At 41.0% G+C, this 15,656-nt stretch overlaps 1 protein-coding gene across 2 annotated transcripts in view; it reads left to right on the top strand.

The window, feature by feature from the left end:
• The window catches only part of ercc6 (ERCC excision repair 6, chromatin remodeling factor), a 38,621-nt gene extending 23,455 nt beyond the window's left edge, over positions 1-15,166 (top strand). For both annotated transcript variants that reach the window (XM_033012884.1, XM_033012883.1), the window contains exons 12-21: positions 3,256-3,351; positions 3,946-4,164; positions 5,162-5,272; positions 5,414-5,533; positions 6,266-6,360; positions 7,871-8,016; positions 9,269-10,021; positions 10,418-10,619; positions 12,341-12,419; positions 13,503-15,166. In XM_033012884.1, the coding sequence (XP_032868775.1) occupies positions 3,256-3,351; positions 3,946-4,164; positions 5,162-5,272; positions 5,414-5,533; positions 6,266-6,360; positions 7,871-8,016; positions 9,269-10,021; positions 10,418-10,619; positions 12,341-12,419; positions 13,503-13,919 (2,238 nt within the window). In that variant the 3' untranslated portion in view covers positions 13,920-15,166. The remainder of the gene's footprint in view (positions 1-3,255; positions 3,352-3,945; positions 4,165-5,161; positions 5,273-5,413; positions 5,534-6,265; positions 6,361-7,870; positions 8,017-9,268; positions 10,022-10,417; positions 10,620-12,340; positions 12,420-13,502) is intronic.
• Positions 15,167-15,656: the final 490 nt, after the last annotated feature.

The following is a 15,656-nucleotide window of genomic DNA, read 5'->3' on the forward strand; positions in this document are numbered from 1 at the left end:
GGACTCACCATTGCGAGGCTGACCGACTCGGGGCTGTAGTGGCTCTGTGGCTCTGTGGCAGCGGCAGGCCGACTTCTGAGCCTCGGAGGCTTTGTCCGCGGGCCCAGTGGACGATAACATTGGGAGCTCGCAGGTCCCAGGTTGGTGACCGATTCTCCGGAGCTCCTGCAACAACAGCTTCGTCCGCTGGACTGGAGGGTGGCAGCTTCGTCCGCCCCGGGCCGCGGAGTTTGTACCGGCCCGTTCGCGGAGCTCTGATTCGGCCACGGAACTTCCCATCACCCGGCGGGGGGCCCAACATCGAAAGCCTGGATCGCCTCAACTCAGAGGGAGAACAAGGAAGGAAGAGACAAGGACTTTAAGACTTTTGCCTTCCATCACAGTGAGGAGGTGCCTGGTAGACTCACTGTGGTGGATGTTAAACTGTGTTCATTGTGTGTTCTGTTATTGTATTTTCTGTCATGACTGCAAGGCACACAATCTCGTTCAAACTAAAAGTCTGAATGACAGTAAAGGTAACTCTAACTCTAACTCTCTAAATCTAATGATTGTTGAAACCATCAAAAAAATGAGCAGTTTTAAAGATCCTCACATCTCAGCACATATTGCTTTTCACCATACTTGTGTGTGTGACAATTAAGTTGACGACTTTTTGGCAAAGTGATGCCATTTTGCTCTTCCATCTTCCTTTGCATTAGTTTTGTTATCTCGTGGGCTTTATCCCTGCAACAAGGCCTGGGGCAAAAGTCATATATTATTATTTTACATAACAGATGGGAAGACATCTATTCTCCATATTGTTGGGCATGGATTGCTGCAAAAGTTGCAACTCCATCAGATTCAATTTGTTTGTCAACCTTTATGGCTAATGTTCTGTGGTTTGGCACAGTGTGTGGATTGAATACTGAGAAAACAACTCATAAAGTATCTCGCTATTGGATAATAACTCCCTCTGCGATGGAAATAATTTTTCAATCCTTCTGTAGTCGGTCTATGTTCTCTGAGTCCTCAAGTTAATATCTTATTGATCGACAGTGGATGAGCTTTTGCATGCATCTACTTGCATGCACAGCTGATTCCAGTGATGTGCCTTCCACTACATTAATCCTTGGGTCACAGTGAATGGTGCAGTTGGCAAGGATTCTCCACTGCGCAACTAAGCTAATATAATTTCCATGGTACTTTGTTCCCCCTGTTCTTTCCAAGTCTATTGAAGGTTTTAACATTAGCTTTGTAGCTGTGATGCCTGGTAACTGAATTTATGGGTGGATTGGTAACCCAGTGGAAATATTGTGAACCATGTGTTCCAGTGTTTCCTGGCTTCCTGTTACTGAGTTGTAGTTCTTTCTCATCTTTGCAACAGGGTGTAGCCATCATTGGCAAGTCCAGAATTTATAGCCTATGTGTGAGTGTTGGAAGGATGTCTCCCTGGTCTACAATCCTCTGACAAAGATCCACGGTGTTATTGGACAGAACTGTCTCACATTTAGACTAGTAATCAAATCTGAATGGAGGGTGCAAGGCATGAGGGAACTTCCCAATGAATTTCACCTGCAGTCACGGAGACAGCAGATGCTGGAATCTTGAACGAATATAATCTGGTGGTGTAACTGTTCAAACTGAAGCAAGATCTTGACCTGAAACATTGTCTGTCCATTTCCCTCCATAGATGCCGCCTGACCCACTCCGTTCCTCCAGCAATTTGTTGATGTTCACGTGTGCTTATTGTCCTTGTTCCTGCTAAAGCCACATATTACAAAGTAGGGTCAGAGTAGCCTGTAGATTAGCTGATGCATTAGGTAGATGGTACAAACAATAACCATGTGTGCAAATGGTAGAGGGACTGAATGTTCAGAGTGGTGTACCTTCAAATCATATACTTCATAATCTTATCTGGTTCTTATGACAAGATTACACACCCCACAATTTTTCTATTTTCTTTGATTCGTTCTTTGATGTCGAATGTATTCAGTGGTGAATATTCAGTTTAATCTTCTTCTTAGCGAGTCCACACACAAGATTAGAAGTTGTTCAGCCAGAGCTGAACACACTTCTCGGCATCTGCACAATGGTGTCTGTCTTGCGCTTCTTGTGCTTCTTGTGTGTGGTGGTGGAAAGATTGGTTGAAACAGGGCCGCGACGTGAACGCTCTTTAAACTAATCAGTTTAATGACGAAACTAGACAACAAATAATTGAAATACCGGTAAGTTATTTTCAGAATAATATTGTTATTTTTCCTTTAAGCACAGAGAGAGGATTTTTTGAAGCTGAAGCCTCAAAATAAAAAAATAATTATCTGGTGCAAACCTGCCCACATTTCTTACCTTGTGTTACTGCTTTTTTAAATTTATTGTAAAGAATCAGTCTAATGAAAGGTCCCGACCCGAAACGTCTCTGTCTGTTCCCTTTGCAGATGGTGCCTGACCCGTTGAGTTCCTCCACCACTTTTTTTTTTTGCTCAAGATTCCAGCAACTGCAGTTTTTTTGTTTATCCAAAGAAATAGTCTTGTTGGCTCAATACTGTGGGGGAGATGGGATTCTTATTGGTACAACATGATGTGAGCAGTTGGCAGTAAGCTGTTTTTTGATCAATAGGACAGGACCAGTTGATTTGAAAGGCATTGCTCATGTGGGTCATCTTTTTCCATTATATGTATATAAACTCTGTGTCTCACTGGTCTGAGCTTGTGCCTGTTCTTTAATCCGTTAATTTAACATTAATATTCATGGACAGATACAGCATGAAATCAGGCCCTTTGACCACCAAATCCATGCTGTCTATTAACCACCTGTTTCCAAGAATCCTGCATTAATCCTTTTCTGTAGACACCCCTCATGTAGATTCAACCAGTCATCTACACACTAAGAGCAAATTACAGTGTCCAATTTACCTACGGATCCGCACATCTTTGGAATGTCCGACAAAACCGGAGCATCCGGAAGAAATCCGTGCATTCACAGGAATGTGCAACATCCACATGTGCCGCACGCAGGTCTCTGGTGCTGTGAGGCAGCAGTTCTACCTGCTGTGCCACTGTGCCGCCCAATATTCCGTTCAGCCTTACGTTAAACGTGTTTGAAGTCTAAACTTTGCCATGCAAGTGTGACCATAGTTTAGGTCGTGGTACTGACATGAACTTTGTGTAGCGTCACAGAGCTATTTATTCTAAAATAGTAATCCCAAATTACAGAGTCATCTGAATGAACACGTCAAGGAGAAATGTGCCAACTGACTGGACCTTATCTTTTTGTAGGTACTGTTCTGTCGCCTAACAGAAGAGCAACGTGAAGTCTATCAAGGTTTTATAGATTCCAAGGAGGTCTATCAGATTCTCAATGGGGAAATGCAGGTCAGGTATCATTGCATTATATTTGTCAACAAAGCTTGATTTCCAGTTCAGTGAGTGAGTGGGAGCGAGGAGTAAAACCCACTGTAGTAACATTGACACACTCTTCTTCAACATCAACACAAATCCCCAAGGGGTTACAGAGGATGAGAAATTAGCTTAATCTTTTTGATAAATTTAAATACTCTATTCCGTAGATAGACACAAAAAGCTGGTGTAACTCAGCAGGTCAGGCAGCATCTGTGGAGAACATGGATAGGTGACGTTTCCTGTTCCTTTTCTCCAGAGATGCTGACGACCCACCGCATTCCTCTGGGATTTTGTGTCTACCTTTGGTGTAAACCAGCATCTGCAGTTCCTTCCCACATATTCTATTCTGTACTTTGACTTAGCAATTGCTTAATATCTACTGCGGAACACGTGTCCAAACACATCACATCCATTCACTCTTACAATCCTAAATTTTGGTACCAAGATTTCTTGTACATACAAGACCTTATGTTTTTGTAACATACACTGTATATACAGTGGAGCAAATGTACATGGTGCTGAGTTGTGTCTCTTTCTCTCCCCACACCCCCACCCTGTCTGACATAGGTATTCTCAGGCCTGATATCTCTCAGGAAGATCTGCAATCACCCAGATCTCTTTTCAGGTGGCCCCAAGATCCTGAAGGGTGTGCCTGATGAACAGCTGACTGAAGAAGAGCATTTTGGATATTGGAAGCGCTCTGGAAAAATGATCGTGGTCGATGCCTTACTGAAGCTTTGGCACAAACAGGGCCATCGAGTGTTGCTCTTTTCACAGTCACGTCAGGTCAGATGTTCTGGCAATGATGTAATGCAGAACAAATCCACTTAATATGCCATGCTACCCAACACAGAAAGTACCAGGTGTCCATTATACCGATATCCAAGAGTCAGGAGTGCTTTATTGTAATTTGTCTGGAAATGGAACAATGACATTCTTACTTGCAGCAGCACATCAGATATGTAACCTTAGTACTCTGTAAACACCGCAATAAACAACAAAAGTAATAGTCCAAAGGCAAAAACAGTACCCCCAAGTCTATGTAGTTTGCAGTTTATTGAGGTTCTAGGGTTTAATAGTCTGATGGTTGTGGGGAAGGTACTGCTCCTGAATCTGGATGTTACAATTTCAGGCTCCCATACCTTTTTCTCAATGGCAGGAGTGAAATGAGAGTGTGGCCAGGGTGGTGTGGGTCTCTGGTGATGCTGGCTGCCTTTATGAAGCAGCAACTCCTGTAGATCCCTTCTATGGTGGGGAGGTCAGTATCTGTGAACTACTGTTAAATAATTCAGTCTATGCTTAGCATCATCCACAGTTAATGCTAACTTCCTCAGAATTTTGGTGCATAGTATGAAAAGCCTTTATAGATCCATTAAAGTAATGCTTAGTTATATTACATTTGTCGGGTTGATATGTTTTGAATATAAACAAATGCTTCATTATCAAGCTGAATTAAAATTGACAGTATCTGACATTGTTTTGATGTACTTTCAGTCAGTATAACAGATCAATATGCAGTTAATTTAGCTTGAGTTTAAACTATAAACAGCTTTAGTAATGACATTAGTTTGTACACTTATTGCTCTGCTTTCATTACAATTTATAGATTGTAAATCTATGCAAATAATAGAATTATATTCTATACTCAATATATATGGCAATTTGAGCATATTCTGTGGTGTAAATGTTAATTTCTAATTTATTATTATAGCACATCAGAAACTGTTCGCATTGAGGTATGTTTCCATGATGTAGATAAACATTTCCCCCTTCTTTACACTAGCTGTTGAACATCATGGAGCTATTTATAAGAAATCTGGGCTATTCATATCTTAAAATGGATGGATCAACATCCATAGCTTCCAGACAGCCACTCATTACTAAATTCAATGAGGTAGCAGTTCTATACAACATTGCTGTGCTTATATTTATGCTGCAACAATGCTTTTATTCTTGCTGTTTGCCGTGCATATAGAATAAGCAATGCTTTTTGAAAGATGATTTTTTTTTAAACAAATGTGTTTTTGTGTTACAGAACTCTTCCATATTTGTCTTCCTTCTCACCACTCGCGTTGGTGGTTTGGGAGTTAACTTGACTGGAGGAAACCGAGTTATTATCTATGACCCTGACTGGAACCCAAGTATTGACACACAGGTGAGCCCTTTTCATTTTGTATCGGAGCAAACAGCGGTGAACTGGTACTATGCTGCCATTTATCATCTGCAGGCCACATAAAGCCATCAAGCCATAGACTCGTTATTAAGTAATTATGTGTTCACAAGTGCAAGCTGAATTTGTTACACTAAGACCAACAACTAAAATCTGCAATCTATATATTTTCTCAGGTAGAATTGCTGTTTTCAATTGTTCTGTTATTTTATTTTGCTAATGTTCTGGTTATAACAGAAAACGTGATGAGCAAGACATACTGAAGCAATCTGAAGTACTTTGAAATGCCCGATTCTGTACTAACACTAAACAGTTCACTTTGTGCTGTTAAGAATATTCACAAATAAACTGTTGGCTGGAAGATGGCCTGATACCCATTTGCTTGCGTGTATGTGGTACGGTTGTTCAGCTGTCAGCAATTACAGCAAGTATAAAGCTAGCAGAAAACTTAATTAAAAACTGCTGGAATACGAATAATATGACTGCTTTGTGCAGGTGGGGCTATAACAATTTTTTACTGAACTATAATGTGACTATAAACCTTTGCCCTGCTGCCAAAAGTTTCCCTGCAATAAAGGCTCATAGTTTCAGCAATAAAAATACATAACTCAGAGCTGACCTGTTTAGAGATTTGTGCATACGCTCTCCATGTTTGCCTTTTGATTATGAAGCTCTTTACAATGTGCTGGATGATGTTCGCTAAACCCGTTTTTTTAGGCCCGTGAACGAGCCTGGAGAATAGGCCAAAAGAAACAAGTTACCATTTACAGATTATTGACTGCAGGCTCGATTGAAGAAAAGATCTATCACAGGTCTGTTTACAATTGGAGATACCTGTTTGTGATGTGTCCTGTCATGCTAAACTCTGTCAATTGTCATTTGATTTGATAGAAAATGAAAATTTTCTTAGGAGCCATTTCGCATTATTCCAAATGATTTTATATGCCAAAACATTTTAATTTCACACTGGGTGATCAGCCAAATATTGTTCTTGATTTTCCTTCCCCCTCCCATGCGTACCCTTCAGTTATAAGTACAGGAGTATTGTTCTGCATTCATTCATGTAGAAATGTAATGGTACAGATACAAATACAAGGGAAACAAGAAAACTGCAGATAGACACGGAAATGTGAGAATAGCTCAGTGGGACAGGCAGCATCTCTGGAGAGAAGGAATGGGTGACGTTTCAGGTCAAGACCCTTCTTCAGACTACACATGCTCAGCAAATATATCAGTACTTGAAAGAGAAGAATAGGTTAAAATTAAGGCTCCCTGTGAATGATCCCAAATGATGAAAGGGTTATAACCAGGGGTGATGATCTGATAGCATCACTAATTCAGGTTCAAGGCACGTCTCATTGCTACAAAACTGTCGCTGAAGTATGACTAGGTTCATTTCAGTGGCCCATCTCAACCTTCATGCTATTTCTGAGTGATTAGTGATCAATTAGTGATCAGCCTTTATTTGTTGTGATCTGTGTTATCTGATTTTACACTTTTGGAAACAGCTTAGAGGGGATTATTTTCATTTATTTATCCAGATTTTATTTAAAACCAGGGACCAAGCATGAAAGACTTTACCCACTGCGCTTGCCAATCACCTTTCACTGGCAGCTCCATTAAGAATCCTACTTTAGGCATAAGCCTATGCCTTTACAATTCCAGTTTTGCTGTTTTCCTGCAACTATCTGTTGTGACTTACACTTTGTGGTTCGACTCCGTGCATGTAAAGTAAACCAAAATTTAACAAAACAGCAAGAATTCAGCGTGAAATTAATGAATAAACATGTTTTTGTGATCAGTTAGCATGTGCAGGTTTTGCTGAAAGTGTTTATTTTCTTGCATCATCCTCTATAATAAAGTTGACTTGTTTGCATTACCATTAGTGTGAGGACTAATAGATGCATTGGGGGAAGGAGCACTCGTTGGAATTCTCCTCTATGTACCATGACCAAAGTGATGGTGATGAAGTGCATTTTGTGACCACCACAGGAAATTGAAATCCCTTTATATATATATATATATATTTAGTAATATTCCACATGTTTAAACATTTTTGTCTGAGATAAATATTGTTTTAGAATTGAGAGATGAAACAATTTTAAAATACAATACATTAAGTTTAAGTTGTGGAAAGGTTATATGATTTTAAATGAATGCTAGCTTGTTATGAATGCTATAATCCAGCATAGTTCTTGAAAGTGCAAATAACCAACAAGTCCTGTGATTTTAATTTGCATTTTTTATTACTAAAGAGGAAATTGTAAATCTTTTCACAAGTAGTTTCTTTAAATAAATTATGTCATTCTCACTTAATTACAGGCAGATTTTCAAGCAGTTCCTGTGTAATCGAGTACTGAAGGATCCGAAGCAGAGGCGTTTTTTCAAATCTAATGATCTTACAGAGCTTTTCACATTAAGCAGTCCAGATGGTTCTCAGGGAACAGAAACAAGTGCAATTTTTGCAGGTACTACTGCATTAATATAAACAAATAAAAGAATACATTGTAATATAGATTGTAATTCACCATGTTTGCTGTCCTTCATCGACAGCAGTGTGTATCTTGTAAATCCCCATGCAGAGTTAAAGAAAGAGTTGCATTGATATCCACACAGGAAAATGCAGATGCTGTAATCTTGGGCTAAAGTGCTGGGGGAACTCAGTTGGCCAGGCAGCATCTTTGGAGGGAGCAGACAATGTTTTGGGTCGAAACCCTTCTTCAGCGTGAGGTGTGTCCATTCTGAAGTGTAAAAGGGGAACCGTACCAACCAGTTTACACAGAGCAAGGCTCTGCAAATTACTGTGTTATCGTAGATAGACAGCTTGCTTTTTGTTCCTGGTTAGGAGAAGAACAGTGCCCAAAGTTCACAATTCCAATGGTTTCTTGTGTTTGTGTGCATCCACCTGGCAGGGCAGAGGAAGCTTCAATGTAATAGTTCATCTATAAGACAGCATTGTTGACAAGGCAGCACTTCAGTTCTCAAGTAGGTTTTTTGCTCTGGTTCCTGCAGTGGGACTTGAACCCACCATCTTCAGACGCCAGCATCAGTCCGACCCACTGACTATTGTAGAATCAAAGAACTGCAGATGCTGGTTAATACACAAAAGGAGACAAAGTGCTGGAATAAAGGGCCTGTCCCACTTGGGCATCATTTGTGCCTCACGCAGGTGGCGCGCAAAGATTTTGTGAATCCCCAAATTCTGGGGCGCCGCGCGCTACCGCACGTCACTGCCTACGCCACCACGTCTCACCACGCGTCACAGCGTGTGCGTCGTGACGTGAAATTGATGTGGCGAAATGACGTGTAAATAACGCCAAGTGGGACAGACTCTTAACTCAGCAGGTCAGACAACATCTCTACAGAACGTGGGTAGGTGACGTTTCGGTTCGAGCCCCTTCAGACTGCAGAATAAGAGTCTCGACGTGAAATGTCATCTATCCAGTTCTCCAGAGTGGTTGCCTGACCTGCTGAGTTTCTCCAGCACTTTGTGTCCCAAACTGACGACTGTGTTGTGCCTTGATAAGTTACCCCCAGAGGATGATGGCACAGTTTTGTTTCCTGTAAGAAGGGTGAGTTTGTGCTTGCATTGTTTCATGTTCAGAAGTATCCAGCATCATTTTACAGCAACCTAATTTACTTTGAAATGCAGTGATACACGGTTGTGCTGGTGCATATATCAAATACAATGAACATATCTTTTTGTTTGCATTCTGGCAGGCACGGGGTCAGATGTTCAAGTGCCAATCACACTCAAAAAGAAAACTGGAAGAATTTCTGCTTCTTCACAGAAACGGAAATCCATTCCATCAGACCAAGACGACATCAAGCGTCTTAAGTTGCGATGGCATTCGTCTTTCCAACGTGATGCCCAGAAAAAACATGTAGACAAGATTTCTGATGGTTCACAAAATCAAGTGAGACAGAGCAATAATTGTGAGAGCTTTGAAACGTTGCCTCGGGTCAAACTAGACATGAAAGGTGCTGAATGTCCATCTAATTTAAGTACAGAATATCATGGCTTGAATAACAGAAATGAACCCACTAATCCACTGCACAACAACAAAGTTAATAGTACAGAATGTGAAAGCTTGACCCAACTATCTGATGACCAAGATCCAGGGCAATCTGTATCAGACGAGGAGAGGAAAACCAGGCAACTACTTTCAGCAACATTGCATAATAGAGCAGAGGCTGACAAAAGCTGTGGACAGCTTCATAAGCACCAGTCAAAAACGAAACATCAGCTCTCAGGAGGTGACCAGGATGGCGTTCTCTCAGACAGTGGGCGTAAAGCTAAGCACAAGCACAGAAACCGCAAGCAACACAGAGATGCACATTGCGAAGGTGCCATCATTCCACACTTGGTAAAGCGGCAGAAAATTAAAAAGACGGACTCTGTAGAACAAAATGAGAAGGGAGGCCGCAGGCAGAGTGATGATTATGTGTTGGAAAAACTCTTCAAAAAGTCAGGTAATTTTGGTCATGTTTATCTTTGGCACCTTCACAAAATAATAAAATATTATAATTGACATCTTTCTGTTATATTAACATGAAATCCAATATTTTAAGAGTAGCTCAGACATGCTGTTAGATACATCATTATGCTGCTTAGCACTGTGATGAGACTTCATTAAGTCTAATTGAGCAGAAGAGCAAATATCAAGTGTAGGGCTCTGAATCTGATGTCAGGTAAGAATGCACATTACCTTTTCCATTATTGCTTTTAATTTCTTTATTATGAGTTCACAATAGTGGGAGCTAAGGTAATCAGACACAGAAGTACAGCCAATCCTGGAATGAGCACAGTGAAGATGAACCCTGTACCAGAACTGGTATTTCATTTTGCTGTTTTCTGGGTTTATCGAGGAATCCACAGTGTGATGAAACATGATGTTATTATGGAGTCATCCAACCCTGATTATGTGCTAGTGGAAGCAGAGGCTAATCGTGTGGCTCAGGAGGCTTTGAAAGCACTGAAGGCATCAAGACAACGTTGTCTGGCTGTCTCCTCTGGTGTTACATCTAGGATCAGCAACAGTCAGTCACCGGGACCAGTCGCTGGGCCAAAGTAAGATATGTGGCATCAATGTCATTCTTTCCATATTTTTCTTCATTATTTGTGTGTGCCAGCTCATTCCATCAACACCATTCTCCAACTTATTTCCGTAACCTATTCTCTGGCATTTATCCCGCCTTTATTCCCACTTGGTCATCCTGCAACCCACATGCTGCAGAGAAGTTTCCAGGAGCTCATTCACATGCCAGGCCTTTGGGTTGCAGAAGGAAACCAGGGCAGAGCAAACATGTGGGATCCAAGTCAGGCTCAAATTGGGGTTGGTGGAGCACATTACTGCAGGACTGTGTCACATAGAAACATAGAAAATAGGTGCAGGAGTAGGCCATTCAAGCCAGCATCGCCATTCAATATGATCATGGCTGATCATCCAAAATCAGTACCCCATTCCTATCTTCCCATAACCCTTGATTCCATTAGCCCCAAGTGTTCCATCTAACTTTCTTAAAAACATCCAGTGAATTGGCCTCCACTGACTTCTGTGACAGAGAATTCCACAGATTCACAACTCTCTGGGTGAAAAGATTTTTCCTCATCTCAGTCCTAAATGGCTACCCCTTATTCTTAAATTGTGTCCCCTGGTTCTGGACCACTCAAACACCGGGAACGTTTTTCCTGCATCTAACCTGTCCAATCCCTTAAGAGTTTATTATGTTTTGAAAAAGATCCCCTCTCATCCTAAATTCCAGTGGATATAAGCCCAGTCGATCCATTCTTTCACCTTCGAACAAGTCCATGTACAGTTTTTACTTGATTTAGCTTTCTATCGGTTAGGCAATGTAGGAATTGCTAACAAAATCGATAATTTGTTTACTATCCTTGGTCGCCCTGCATTCATAGCACGGGCTAGAGTTGCTGCCTTACAGCGCCAGAGACCCGGGCTCGATCCTCACTACAGGTGCTGTCTGGACAGAGATCGTGTGGGTTTTCTCCAGGTGCTCTGGCTTCCTCCCACAGTGCAAAGACGTACGTACAGGTTGTGACATTGATCATCTTCGTCACTTCCACGAACAACGATCAAGTTAACGAAAAGAGAATTAGTTAAGAATCAAGCAAGATTTTCACAAGAAAGATATCAAGACATGTGAGATATCAAGGAGTTACAGGATATGACATGGAATGTGTCAGAACAGGGTGGCATATCTACTAACTTATTCTGGTGTGATGTCAGGAGAACACTTGTTCTTGATTAGCTTCATAGAAAACAGTGTGGGCCATTATTTAAGACTTACATAAAAGATGCTGCAAAGCCACCCACTTTACTAGTAAGGAACTTGTCCACCTATATAAAACGCCAGTCTCCTAGAACAGCTCTTGGTGTTGTCGTCTATCACTGGAGTGAAAGGAATCCAAATTAAATTTGTCCCGATTAATAAACAATGTGCAGCGTAGTTTGGTTAATAACCTAATTGAACTTTTCTCATGCGTGTCATCCAATTCCTTTGATTACATATTCATTTCTCCTTTTACATTGTTTACTTCTCAGTTCTCAAGCATTTACTTCTCAAGTAAGTTTTGTACCCGCTTGATTAGGATGGGAATAGTGAGAGAATGTCAGTAACCTTATTTCATTGCTCTACAAACAATGTTCTTACAAACCTCACAAGCAACATCATGCATTTGAAGTCAAACTTATAACATACTGTGTGTGCATTTTACACATTTAATTTTGTAAAGTGAAAGTTCAACGTTATTGACCTTTTCTGCTGTCCTAGGTTGAGGTTTGGCCTGAAGAAAAACCCATTGATCCCACCCAGTAATCCTGCTTCCAAATCTATACCAGAAAAATGCAAGGTATTTATTGACATGACTTTTACAAATTAATAACAAGAATAGCAGTATATGGCCAGGGTGAGAGTAACTGGAGATTGGCAACCATTGGCATAGATCAGTGGGGTGGTTGAGGCCACTGTGTACTGACGGGCTGCATTGCTCCCATTGTGTTAGGTGGGCTCAGCCTGCCTTTTAGTAGGATGTTGCCAGGACACAAGGACCTGAGAAGCTGGGCAGACCAGGCCTTTAATCTTTGGAGTGCTGGAGGCTGAGGACAGTACTGGACTGTAAAATAGTGTTTTATTGTCAAATAAAATATCGGCTCATGAGCCGATCCTGGTTGGGAAAAGTAGCACGGCAGGATATCTGCAAGTGAGTAGCTTGCTGCAGACAGACACAAAAATCTGGAGTAACTCAATGGGACAGGCAGCATCTCTGGAGAGAAGGAATGAGTGATGTTTCAGGCCGAGAGTCTGAAGAAGGGTTTCGACCCGAAACGTTGCCCATTCCTTCTCTCCAGAGATGCTGCCTGTCCCGCTGAGTTACTCCAGCTTTTTGTGTCTATCTTCGGTTTAAACCCGCATCTGCAGTTCCTTCCTACACAGCCTGCAGTAGACGTCAAGCATTGAAGAAGAGACCCAACCAGAAATATTGCCTATCCATGTTCTCCAGAGATGTTGCCTGATACTGAGTTACTCCAGCACTTTGTGTCCACTGTTTGTTTATCTGATCTTCTGATTAAATGTTAGAAACAGACAATATTGCACCAAAATAAAAGTTTCAACAGCATTAAGTGCTGTGCTGCAAAAGCCCAGTGGAAAAGGTTATTTTAATCGTTACATATGTCTTTATTAGCAATAAAAATATTCCTTGCATAATCCCCTAGTTTGGTAAGACTATTGAATAAAGTTTAGCACTTAGTTTCCTGTACTAGATACTGTGCATTGCTTTAAGATTTTATACTGGAAATGTCATTTATCTCATTAAAGAATTCCCAATCGCAAGAGATAATATATTTTTAACTTATGCTGTGTAAAATTTAATGACCAAGAATGCTGTGAATTATTTGCATCCCATTGTATTTTTTGTTTTTGTTATGGTCAGGATGCTGCTATACCAGAAAAGGAGCAGTTACCCAGACCTCATTTCAGTGGCGTTGGAACAGAGGAGGAGGCCAGTCGCGCGCTTCCATCCTCGTATTCATTGCTGGCCAAAATGCGTGCCAGGAACCACCTGACCCTGTCGCAAGTACTGGAGACTGACGAGAGTTGTGGGCTGGGCCCGGTGCCTCCCTCCGTGCCAACCGAACACGATGATCTGTTGGTGGAAATGAGGAACTTCATTGCATTCCAGGCCGGTAGTGATGGACAGGCCACTACCACAGAGTTGTTGCAGGAGTTCCAGTCCAAGTTATCGTCGGCACAGACGGTTGTCTTCCGAGAACTACTCCGGAACTTGTGTACTTTCCACAGAAGCACCTCTGGAGACGGAGTCTGGAAACTCAAACCAGACTTCCGCTGAACATTCCTGCTGATCCCATTGTGGAATGTCCCGGAGACGATCTGGCAACTATTGATTTAATTGCTGCTTAGTAAAGTAATTATTTTATAAATAAAGATTAAATTATCCATGACAAATTTTGTAAAAGTCAACAAACATTGTTTCAGGTACATCTGTCCTGAACAGCTTCATTAAACTGTCCATTTTAGTCAGTGGCCTAGACTTAAAAGAAAGATCTTTATATTGAGCTTTGATATTTAATATTAAGAAAATGTTGCTACCTACCTCAGGGGAAAACTGCATACTTGGAAGTTAAATATGTGACAAGTTTCAATTCATTATGATTATTACTATATAGCAGTAGTTATCATTGGATCACCTGCTATCTTTAGTCAGTTTGATAATCCGAGTGTGTTTAAATTGGCCTTTTGTAATAATTCTAATAGCATGGATAATATTATTCCAAATGATAATGAAGTACTAGAATAATATTATCATAAGTGATAATTAAGAACTGGAATAATGTTATCCCAAGTAATAATTAAAACTGGATAGTGAGAAGGATGGATGTTAGATCTCCATTTGATCAGCTTTGTGAATTTATAGATTATCAAGTTACAAAGTTTGCTTATTTAGGATGCCAGAATCTTGAGTGATAGTAAAACGAGGTTTGGTTTTGAAGATGGAGAGAAGCATGTATTGAGTGTTGTGCTGTGGTCTCCTCACTGCCGATCATTTGTCCTGGTGCTAGAGCTTGTTGTGGCTCATTTTCCTTCCTTGGTCCAATAGGCAGTGGTTTCCCCTTTCATATTATCAATACCATTCTATTTATAAATCTCAGTTACAACAAGTGGAACTTGAATTTCTGGAGTATGTTATCACGACAGAATATTTGAAGTTTACAGTCAGTAAATCGCTTTCTAATATGTGCTCACTATATATGTGTGCGTGCATATTACATATGCACAAGTCCAGCGACTATAGGTGCAGGAGTAGGCCATTCGGCCCTTCGAGCCAGCACCGCCATTCAATGTGATCAGGGCTGATCATCCACAATCAGTACCCCGTTCCTGCCTTCTCCCCGTATCCTTTTGTTTTTGGATTGTTGGCTAAACTTCCTGTATGTTTACACATGGTGTCATTGGACATTTTATACTAACTTCAAAGAGACTTGAAATTAAGCAACATTATGGAATTGGGTCAGGCAGCATCTATGAGGAGAGAAAAAGTCCAAGATCCAAGTCATTAGAACCAGATACAGCTCAGCATAGAGCTTGTGGTACGGAGGAAACAAAGGGAATGTCAATGATAAGATAAAGAACAAGACAGGTTGGAGCAAATGGTGCTGGCAGGGAGAGGATAGTGGTGGTATGTCAAATGCAGCTTATCTCTCTGGGGCAACAGTAGTTAGAAGATGAATGATAACTGAGAGAGAACAGTGTTGGATTTGTGCAATACAGAATGCTGCAGTTGCTGGAAATCTGAAATAAAAGAGAATTCTGGGAACAGCCAGCCGGTTTGGTGACAGCTGCGTGGGGAGAATATCTCACTATCGGTACACATGACAATAATATATCTAACCTCTATATTGGGAAAATTGAATGCATTAGAACAATGAGATTGCTGCTTCACCTGGAAAGTGTTTGTTTAACTTAGTGACTACCGAGTACATGCTGACCATCGATTACCTGTTCACTAGTTCTATGCTATCCCACCTTCTCATTCACTCCCTGTATACACACCATTAAACCATTGAAC

This window comes from Amblyraja radiata, chromosome 37 (genome assembly GCF_010909765.2).
Source record: "Amblyraja radiata isolate CabotCenter1 chromosome 37, sAmbRad1.1.pri, whole genome shotgun sequence".
NCBI classification, from domain to species: Eukaryota; Metazoa; Chordata; class Chondrichthyes; order Rajiformes; family Rajidae; genus Amblyraja; species Amblyraja radiata.